The sequence below is a fragment of the Dipodomys spectabilis genome, unplaced genomic scaffold, assembly GCF_019054845.1.
Source record: "Dipodomys spectabilis isolate Male_0828 unplaced genomic scaffold, ASM1905484v1 ptg000480l, whole genome shotgun sequence".
Classification (NCBI taxonomy): domain Eukaryota; kingdom Metazoa; phylum Chordata; class Mammalia; order Rodentia; family Heteromyidae; genus Dipodomys; species Dipodomys spectabilis.
This window is the reverse complement of record NW_024871157.1, coordinates 3,471,529-3,481,907: the sequence shown is the minus strand read 5'-3', so window position 1 is coordinate 3,481,907 and position 10,379 is coordinate 3,471,529. Positions and strand designations below refer to the sequence as shown.

At 64.4% G+C, this 10,379-nt stretch overlaps 1 protein-coding gene across 1 annotated transcript; it reads left to right on the top strand.

Moving 5' to 3' along the window:
* Positions 1–1,084: 1,084 nt before the first annotated feature.
* Positions 1,085–8,891, top strand: Lhx5 (LIM homeobox 5). Its single transcript, XM_042669097.1, has 5 exons — positions 1,085–1,320; positions 3,378–3,601; positions 4,248–4,525; positions 5,157–5,322; positions 8,493–8,891. The coding sequence occupies exons 1-5, from the start codon at positions 1,148–1,150 to the stop codon at positions 8,858–8,860; spliced, it is 1,209 nt and encodes a 402-aa protein (XP_042525031.1). The 5' UTR covers positions 1,085–1,147; the 3' UTR covers positions 8,861–8,891.
* The last annotated feature ends 1,488 nt before the right edge of the window (positions 8,892–10,379 follow it).

Sequence of the window (10,379 nt, the reverse complement as noted above, 5' to 3'; positions counted from 1 at the left end):
AACCCAAACTAAAAACCAGCGGGGCAAGAAGCAGGCCGGCCAGGCAGGAAAAACTACCGCAGTAGCCTGGTGGCCTCCGTCTCTCCCTGAGAAAGGCCAGGTGTGACAAAAGAAGCCCAGGCCAAACAACTGCGTTATTCTCCGCCCAGCTTTGGGGCTCAGCCTCCGGGGTTGCAGGGAGAAGGTGGAGGACTGGGGGTGGGGGTGGGGGAAGCAGAGACCCTTTGAGGTTGGGGGGGGGGGAGGGAAGTGGACAGGACAGGAGGAAGCTGTCCCTCTGGGCCTCGGACAAGTTCTTCAAGTTCCGAGGACGGCCGAGTTGGGGGGGAGCGGGGAAGGGAGGAGGGATTGTCTCCCCCCCACAACTAGGCCTTCGAACCTCAGTCCCAAATGTTTGCGGAGAGAGGGGGAAGAGAGAGAGACGGAGGGAGCCGAGGTTGGCAGATCGCGGATGGCGCCCCTCCGTCCCCCCCTCCCCAGCTCCATCCATCCATCCGCGCCCCCCTCCCCCAAGCCCGGACTGGAAGGTAAATACTTACTTATCCTCCGAACCAGGTACAAGCTAATACTCAACAATACTGATGCCGTGTTTTTTTTGCTCTGTCCCGACCGCAACGCTGTAGCCAATTTAGATATGCTATAAATTTAAGCGGTTGCCATGGCCACGGCGCGCCCATTGGCCGCCGGGCCCCCTACGTACCCGGCCACGTCATCAAATCTGAATAAGGATGCGCGAATTAGGCGGCGGCCAGACAAAGATGAGGATCGGGACCGCTTGAAAGTGGGAGAAAGTGCGGGCCTCCATCACCGAGGGGGAGAGCCGACCGGCCGCGTCCGGGGCCCCGGCCACGCACCGGGGACGCCAGCAGGAATCCGGGAGCCCCCCGCCCGCGCGCAGCGCCCCGCGGCATGAAGTTGTAGACGCCGCCCCACCCCCTTCGCCGCAGGCCGGGAGGACCGCGCCGGAGAGGGGCTCCGCCGGCCCCGCCGAGCCCCCGGCCGGGTCCGGACTCGCCCCGCGCCGGCGGCGGCGGCGATCGGAGGCCCCCCGAGGCGGAGAGCGGCCCAGCGGAGGGGGGGGCCCGGGGGGGAGGCCCCCGCAACCGGGAGGACGAGGCGGCCCGAGCCGCCGCCGGCGCGCGGGGCTATGATGGTGCACTGTGCGGGCTGCGAGCGCCCCATCCTCGACCGCTTTCTGCTGAACGTGTTGGACCGCGCGTGGCACATCAAATGCGTGCAGTGCTGCGAGTGTAAAACCAACCTCTCCGAAAAGTGCTTCTCGCGCGAGGGAAAGCTCTACTGCAAAAATGACTTCTTCAGGTAAAAGGAAAAGGGGGTCCAACCCCCCGCCCCCCGCATCGCCCTGCCGCCTGCACCCCGCTCCTCCGCGCCGCCGCCGCCACCACCGGGGCGCAGCGCGCGAGCGCCCAAGGGAGGACCCCAGAGCCCACCCCGGCCTCGCGCAGCCCGGCCCCGGAGGAAACAGGGCGAGGACTCTTTCCCTGCTTCCCTCCGGGAAAGGGGTCCCCCCCCCAGCCCCGAGCGCGCGCGCCTATGGATGAGGCTGCCCGGGGCGCTGCCCAGCTGTCCCCCCCCCCCACATCAGCCGGTGGGACAGCAGGGAGGAAGCCGGGGCAAACTTGCGCCCCAGCACTCCCGGCCCCTCCCCTACAGCTGGCGCCCCGCTTCCAGGGTTGGGGGGGGAGGACGGCGGTACCCCGGGGAGTTGTGTGTTGGGGGTGGGTGGCTGGAGGTTTCTCCTCCTGAGCCGAATCCTTGAGCCCAGACTCTGGGATTAACAGAAACTTCCCAGCTCCAGAGGGGCTCCGCTAGAGAAAGGAGAGCAATTCTTCTCCTCTCCTGCTCCCCTTAAACACCTGACCTGTATAGATTCCCTCCCGATGTGTTGAAGGCCACTAGCCAAAGGAAGGCTGAGAATCAGAATCTTTGGGGTCTATGCTGGACCGTGTCTCACAGACACACACTGGCGGGCCTCCCAGGAAGGCTAGGACAGACCACTTCTCTGGGCCTCAGTTTCCCCAACTGAGAAATGGCAGGGGAGCTAGAGCCGGGAGCCTCTGGCAGTGTCGGGAGCAGTAGGGACAGCTTAACCCTGCCATCTTCCACTGGTTGTCTAGAGCAGCTTTGTGGGTGAGAATTCCAGGCGCCGAAAGCAGGGGGTGAGGGTGTGATTAGCACCTAGGAGAAGGCAGCAGCCCGCCCCACGGCTCTGTGCTTGGGCACTGGAGGCGGGAGAAAATGTCAGCCGCACCTTCACGTGTGTAAACTCCCCGGGACCCCCTCCCCAAGGCCCACCCGCCGCCCCGTGTGATGGTGCTTGCAAAGCACCTAATAATGATTTTTGATAAGGTACGTATAGCCAATTACGGGGCCGGATAAAGCCAAAAGTGACTTATGGCTCCTAATGCCCTCACTATATCAATGTCACCCAAATTCGCCCTGTTTAGAGACATGGGTGTGCATGGGCATGAGGTCCCCCGGAGTCCCCATCCCTTCTCCCCCAGGCCTTCGCCGGTCCCTCCCCCTGGGGGGGGGGGTCTGTATTAGCCGGTGTGGAGGAGGCTGCTTTCCCCCTGAGCTCAGGGATGGGGTCAGGAAGCAGGGAAAAGGGAATCTGGTGGGTTCATGCTGGTGGTGGTGGGGTTAGAACAGTCTTCTGCCCCCTTTCTGCCAGGGCCAGAAATGGGAGGAGGGCTGAAATTCAGTCTCTTGTTTCCAGAGGCCGTGTACTGGCCATAGTTCCCAGCCTGGTTCGGCAGCTCCACCATAGACATTGGGAAGACTCCCAGTGAACACTGGGGGTCACAGGAAGAGTCTCTCTGGGCTCAAGCCCACCCAGGAAGAGGGCTTCCCCCTCCCACAGCTAGGGCCACCTGGCCAGACAGATTGGCCCCCACCTGGGCTCCACCAAACTAGAAAAGACCCTCCAGGAGGGGCCCCTTGGCAAAGCCACAAAGTGGCCCAAACCCAGTCTCCTGGCTTTAAATCCTTGGTGGAGCCCAGAGCTGCCAAGCATATGTGTGTCTGGGAGATGGGGGCAGGGAGGCACCGCCTTGGCACAACTCGAGAGCCCCTGCTTGGCTGAAGGCTGCACCCAGGGTTGGACCCTTTGCAGCCCGAAGAGGTCTGAATCACACACACACACACACACACACAGGCCAGGAACAGCCCAGGACATTTGTCCCAGTTCTGCTCTGGCCAGGAAGGACAAGAGCGGGAATAGAAGCTTCTCAGGGCAGATGGAAAGAGGCCAGGGACCGGAGAGACTGAATGCCACCCCCTCCACACACGCGTGTGCGCGCACACACACACACACTCCTGTCCACCTTGCAGTGACAGGCGCCTTGTGTCCACAGGCGGTTTGGCACCAAATGCGCCGGCTGTGCGCAAGGCATCTCGCCCAGCGACCTGGTGCGGAAAGCGCGGAGCAAAGTCTTCCACCTCAACTGTTTTACCTGCCTGGTGTGCAACAAGCAGCTGTCCACCGGGGAGGAGTTGTACGTGATCGACGAGAACAAGTTTGTGTGCAAAGATGACTACCTGAGCTCCTCCAGCCTCAAGGAGAGCAGTCTTAACTCAGGTAGAGCTGCCGCCGCTCCCCTCGGCTTGGCTCTCTCCGGGCGGTGCCTGGCTGCCTGCCCTTGCCCTCGCGGCCGCCTGCCCTCGCTGCCACCGCCGCTCACACAGTTCACTGGACAGGGGCAGGGGCCGTTGGGAAGGCGTGGAGTGGACTGGGCAGCGGGGGCCCATTTGAAGTCTGAACTTCTGTATACTTCAAGTTCTGGAGCCTTTACCCAGCTGCCCTCCTCACCTCATTTGCAGCGGCCTAGTTTATTATTCTGTATCCTGTGAGGGCCTTGCAGTTCCTAGCCACACTACAAGAGAGCGCGTATTAGATTTGGAGCTAGGAATCTGGGGAGGAAGATGTACTTTTTCTTTTTCCTTCTCGGGTGATTCCTTCTCCCCAAGACCCAGTCCCCTTCCCCAGCTCCTGAGACTCGCAGGGAGCTAAAGAAGTCCCTTTCAAGGCCCAGCCCCTCCTGGAAAGAGTGGGCGGGTGCCACGGTCCCTAGGGGAGGGGCTGTGGCTGGCTGGGGGTGGGGCGGGAGGGTCCCTGCCCCCGCTGGTGGTCACCGGGGCGGCTGGCACCGGCCCCTGAACTGGAGCGGAATCCGGCAGCAGCTGACGCCGCTGTCCCCTCCCTCCCCCATCCGTCCGCCCCGCAGTGTCATCCTGTACGGACCGCAGTTTGTCCCCGGATCTCCAGGACCCGCTCCAGGACGACCCCAAGGAGACGGACAACTCCACCTCCTCGGACAAGGAGACGGCCAACAACGAGAACGAGGAGCAGAACTCCGGGACTAAGCGGCGGGGCCCGCGCACCACCATCAAAGCCAAGCAGCTGGAGACGCTCAAAGCCGCCTTCGCCGCCACACCCAAGCCCACCCGCCACATCCGGGAGCAGCTGGCGCAGGAGACCGGCCTCAACATGAGGGTCATTCAGGTGTGGCTCGGGTGGGGTCCCCGGGAGCGTCCTCGGAGGAGGAGTCTCCCACTGGCCGGCCTCCCTGCCTGACACTCTCCAGGGTTCTGCTGTGCGGGTGGGTCGGGCCCCTGCCGCTCGCAGGTGGGGAATTTTGAGCCAAAAAGATTCCCTGGAGACTCGCTGGCTTTCCCGCGTGTGACGCGGGTGGGGTCACTGCGCCTGGGTACCCCCGTTCTGGTTTTAAAACCTTTCTGGGCCCCAGAAAGGAAATGTCCCAGATCCCGATGCGCGCTGGCTGGCAGACAGCCAGACAGACAGCCAGACAGACAGCCCCAGCTCAGGCTCCAGAGCCGAGGCCGGCGAGAGCCTCGCTGGGCAGGAGGCCTTTATAAAGCCGTCAGGCGGCGGGCGAGCTGGGGGCCTGGAAGCCCGAGTCTCTCCACGGGTCTGCGAAATCCTTCACCCTTGGCTGGTTCTCCGAGGCCCCTCTCCGCCCCTCCCGGCCTTAATCCCGCCCGGCCTCCGCCTCTCGGGAGTCCTGGGGTGCCACAGGCGCTAGGACCCAGCAGGGGTGGCCTGGGCAGGAAGGGGAGCGGAAGCCACGACCCTCCCCCCTCACAATCCCCCCCACCGCCCCCCTCTGTCCCAGGTGTGGTTTCAGAACCGACGATCCAAAGAACGGCGGATGAAACAGCTGAGCGCTCTGGGCGCGCGGAGACACGCCTTCTTTCGGAGTCCCCGGCGCATGCGCCCGCTGGGCGGCCGCTTGGACGAGTCCGAGATGTTGGGGTCCACCCCGTACACTTACTACGGAGGTAAGAGGCACCCCGATCACGCTGCTTTGGGCTGAGGGTGCAGGGGCGTCGGCCTGCGCGTGCTTTCCACCGCCCCAAGTGTTCCCAGCTCTCCACACACACACACACACACACACACACACACACACACACACAGGCTGGATACAAAACCCAAGACACGCGTGAAGGGACACATCCACACACACAACTTACACACAGATACTTGCAGGAGCCCATAGCAAGCATGACACCGCTGTCTGGTGAAACACATATAACACACGAGAGTGACACATGGGTACACACACGTGTCCACGGACACAACCCAGCTAGAACAAGGGAGCCACAGGCACAACCCATTCCCCCCACACTCACCGCGCACCCCCAGAAGGGGAGACCCACACATCACACTGGGCGAAGGCCACCCACAACACACAGGAATCTCCCCGCCAGGGAACAGCCTCCTTCCTGCTGCGGTTGCCTGGGAGCCTGGCGTGTTTGGGCAAGGTGGGCTGGCCACATTTGGGGTGCGGTTGGGGGTCTGGAGCTGCTCCACACCTGCGTCTTGTGAGATCCTCAGGCGGGCCACTCTGTTCTGCGCCAGGACAGGTCCCCGGTCTGTGCGTCTGGCTCGCTCTTTCTGCCAGGCCGGCTGATCAGCTCCAAGCACCCCGAGATTCATCTGGAAATGTGGGCGCCCAGATGTCCGCTTTAAATGTCTAGGTCTGGGGTGCTCGGCGCAGTGTCGGTCGGTCCATCCCAGCTCCCTCCCACAGGATACTGGAACTCCTTTCTGGGGGGGGGGGGGACACGACAACTCTGGCCCGACATCTGCCCCCTTCCCAGACCCTCGGCCGGAAGGAACGCCTTCCCCACCTTTCAGAGTCAGACCTTTCCAATTTGGGGAGCCACGGGGACGTCTCACCTTAGGGGTATCTGGGGCTTTGTGGAGTCTCTCCCTCCCTCCCACCCTCGTCCGCCCCCAGGGCTCTGCTTGGGCCTAGTGACCGAGTTCGAGAGAGGCGACTTCCCTTTCAAAAGTGAATTTGGACACGGTGAGGGGGGCGGGGCGGGGAGCCAAGCTTCCAGAAAACCCCAGATGAGTCTCGGGCGTCCCGCGTCCGCGTAGGGTGGAGGCTCGGCGGCGGAGGCCCCTAGAAGTGAGGGGCAACGCTGCGAGTTGTTGCCTCCCCCCCCCCCGCCGGCGGCGGGGGAGTCAGGCTAGGACAGTCGGGGTGGGGGGCGTGCCCTCCCGGACGCCCCTCCTCCATCCTCCCCCCCCAGCTTTACCTCCCACTGCACGGACCCCGGCCCCGGCTGAAGGGGCGGGCGGGCCGGGCGGGCTGGGGGGAGGGTGGCTAGAGTCGTGAAGCCAGGTTTCTTCGGGGAAGCGGCGAGCCCCGCTCCCACCCGGCCGTCTCCCTCCCCTCCCCGCGCGCCCGGCCAGCCGGATGGGATGGGATGGGGAGGGGGGGGGGGACAGGACGCGGGGTGGGGGCACGCTCCCCTTTTTCCTAGGAATGGGCGGGTGGGGACCGGACTCCCCACCCCCGGCGCGCGAGGCCGCCCGGCCTAATCCGCGCTGGGCGCTGGAGATGGCGGCGCGGGCGGCGGGCGGCGGGGCGCGGGCGGCGCGGGCGGCGCGGGCGGGCGGCTCCCCGTGGGAGCGCGGACAAAGCCTCCGCCGCGGCTTTTGTGCCCCATTCAGACGGCGTTTGTTCCAATTACCGCGGGCCCGGCCGCCATATGGGCGGAGGCGGCGCGCACGGCGGCGCCGGGGCCTGGGGCCCGCTTCGCGGGGCTCGCGCCGACGCCGCGCCCCTTCCTCCCCGCCTCCCTCCACCCCCCTCGACTTCATCTCCCGGGGATCCCCACATTTGCCTCGCCTCAGCCTCGTTTCTCATTTCCCGGGGTGAATGCAATTGGCGATTCACCCCCCAAAAATTTTTTTTTAAAGTAGCCTGGCGATCGGTTCAGATGGTCCCCAAGCCGTTGTCCACACGGCCACCCCCAGACACCTCCTGTTTGGGTAGATTTAGAGAAGGAGGGGTGTCCAGAACCCCCCCCCGTGTGTGAGAGCTGGGGCGCAGAGCGAGGAGAGACTCCCGGGCTGTGGCGCGTTTCCCGCCGTTCGAAGCGGGTCGCGGTTGCCCGGTGGACGCGGAGGAGCTAGCGTGGGTGCGAGCCCGCACCCCGATTCTTGAGCGGCTCATGGCGGAGCGGGTGGGGGGGGCGGCTGTCCCCGGATCCTATAGAAGGGCAGCGGATTTGTTAAGGTTGGGGGGAGGGGTCGGCCTGGGGTCCCGCACCCCAGAATGTGTGGGGTGCTCATCTGCGCATTTTCCTTGGGAGAGGGCTCAGGGTCCCCACGTAGCTCGGAACTGGGGTGTCCCCGTCGAATGACCTCCTTGGGCTTCGCTTTCTGGGGTCCAGGCGGGGCACGGCTGGTTCACGTGTTCGGATCCCACATCCACGCAGACGGTGGGACCGTGCCGGGCTGGCGGGGCGCAGGGCGGGGCGGAGGGAGCCGAGAGCGCCCCACGCGCTGTGCGTCCGGGCTGTGCGCCCCGGTCCCCGCGCGCCCCGAGCTCCCGTGCGCTCTCGCCGGCGCCCGGGTCCCGGCTTCCTCCTCGCGGGGGGCGACGCCTCCATCCCGCGTCCTTTCCGTTGCGTGCTCCCCTCTGCGTCCGCGGGGTCTCGAACTCGGGTCCGGTCCCAGTTGCGAGGGCTCCCGACGCCTGCGCCTCTCCTTTTTGTTTCCCCGCTCGGGTCTTCCGCGATCCGCCTTTGGGTTTTCTCCAGGGCCTCCACCCCGCCGGCCTGGCGTCCCCCCACCCCGGCCTCCCTCCGGTCTGCGGGCTGCGTGGTCCCGCCGCTCCCGCCGCTCCCTCCGCGGCGGCTCCACCCCGCGCCGCAGCGCACGGACGGACTCTGAGACCCCGTCCCCGGCCTGTGTCGGCGACCCGGGACTCATTTGAGGCCCCGCATCTGTCGCTGGAGCCCCTCTTCCTTCGGACCCCGACCTGTATCCGAGCCCCACCCCTTAGTTTCGGCCGGCGCGCCGCTCGGTCCGGCCCACCGGGTCGATCCGTGCCGCGCCCTGGCCCTGGTGTCCCCGGGTCCCTGCCGGGGAGCGGGAGGGGGGTGTCGGGGGTCTCACACCCTCCGCCTGTCTCATTGCCCCCCCCCTGCAGATTACCAAGGCGACTACTACGCTCCGGGCGGCAACTACGACTTCTTTGCGCACGGCCCGCCGTCGCAGGCGCAGTCCCCGGCCGACTCGAGCTTCCTGGGCGCCTCGGGCCCCGGCTCGACGGCGCTGGGCGCGCTGGAGCCCCCGCTGGTGGGCGCGCACGCCGCCGACAACCCCCGCTTCACCGACATGACCTCGCACCCCGACACGCCGAGCCCGGAGCCGGGCCTGCCGGGCGCGCTGCACCCCATGCCCGGGGAGGTGTTCGGCGGCGGCCCCAGCCCGCCCTTCCCCATGAGCGGCACCGGCGGCTACAGCGGGGCGCTGGCGCACCCCAACCCCGAGCTCAACGAGGCGGCCGTGTGGTAAGGCCGAGGGCTGGGCCGCCCCCTCCCCTGCCTCCGACGACCCCCACAACGACCCCAGCCCCCCGACGCCTGGATGCAGCCACCGAAACCAAAACGCCCCGACGCGATCGAGGCCTGGGTCTCCCTCAGGGGTCCTCTCTCGGGTCCGCACCCAACCTGCAGCTGCTGCTCGGCGGCGTGAAGCCCCCCTCCCGCCCGTCACCCCCTGCGCCCCGCTGACCCTCGGGGAGCCCCCACCTCCCCCCCTACCCCGCGCCCAGCGCTCTCCGGCCAGCCTTGAGCAATTTCTTGGGACCAAAGTCAATATTCTGAAGGTCAGGAGACTCCCCCCCCACAATCCCCGACCCCCCCCCTCTCTGAACTAAGTGAGGGTCGACCAAGGCCGAGGGGTGGACCGTGGGGTCTCCCCACTGGCCGCAAGCCCGGCGGGCATTGTGTAATCTTATTCTGCGCTCAGCTTTCCCCATCTTAAAAACAAAAAAAGGATGATAAGAGAGAGATTGAAAAGGAGAGGGAGGGGGAGAGAGAGGGGGAAGGGGAGAAACACGTGGATGGGGGCGAGCTGGCACCTCCTGCTGGCCAGCTTGGCGTCTCAAGGTCAGCTCTTCTAGGAAGGGGGCCAGGATGTGGCCAGCCCGGGGCCAGCTTTCCTCTCTTGCCTACGTTGACTTGTGTGCGGAGCCTGGACAGTCCAGGCGGGACTCGAACACCCAGCCAGGCTGCCCTGTACCTCCCTGGGCAAGGCGTCTGGTTTCTGAGCTCTGGCCCGTCGGCCACTCCCCCTGCTCCCCGGGGAGCTGGGGGCCAGGGGGCTGGGCAGTCAGGATGTACAATATTCTACTTTTTTGGAAGTCGAACGCTTCTAGTTTCCTTATTTTGTATAAAGAAGAAACAAATAAAGTATGTTTTTGTGTTTACTGTTTATTTATGGTACGCTAGTGATCACCGGGCTGGACATTTTTATATTTGTAAGAGGTGGGCGGGGGAAGGGAAGGGAAGGAAGCCAGAAAGAGGGTTACCTTAAAAAAAAAAAAAAAGGCATTTTAAAAAAAGAACAAAAAAAAACTACTTTTTTTTTTTTTAAAAAAAAAGGATTAATAAAAAAAAAAGTCTTTTTTTCCCTCGGCATGTGTGGCTTATCTTTCTGTTCCCACCTTAAGGGGTGAGAGTCCATGGAAATATGTTTTTTCTCTCGGCCTCTTGTCTCCAACATCAAAAGAATGGGGGTGCGTAACCCCTGCTTGTCCAAAGGGAATTCCTTCAGTGGTGGGTGGGAGTGGGGGTGGACGGTTTCTGTGGGAGCCCAACCCAGTGTTTTCTCAGATTTTAACACGACCCTCATCCTACACAGACCTTCAGAATGGTCGACGGGTGGATGAATGGCTCCCAAGAATGAGTTCTACCCTCTTTCCCCGTGTGAGCCCCTGTGTAATCCCTAATCCCCAAAACCAACACAAAAGCGGGCGAGACAAAGGAGGGAGGGGTGGACGGGCCAGCTGCTTCTCGGCGGGGCTGTGTTA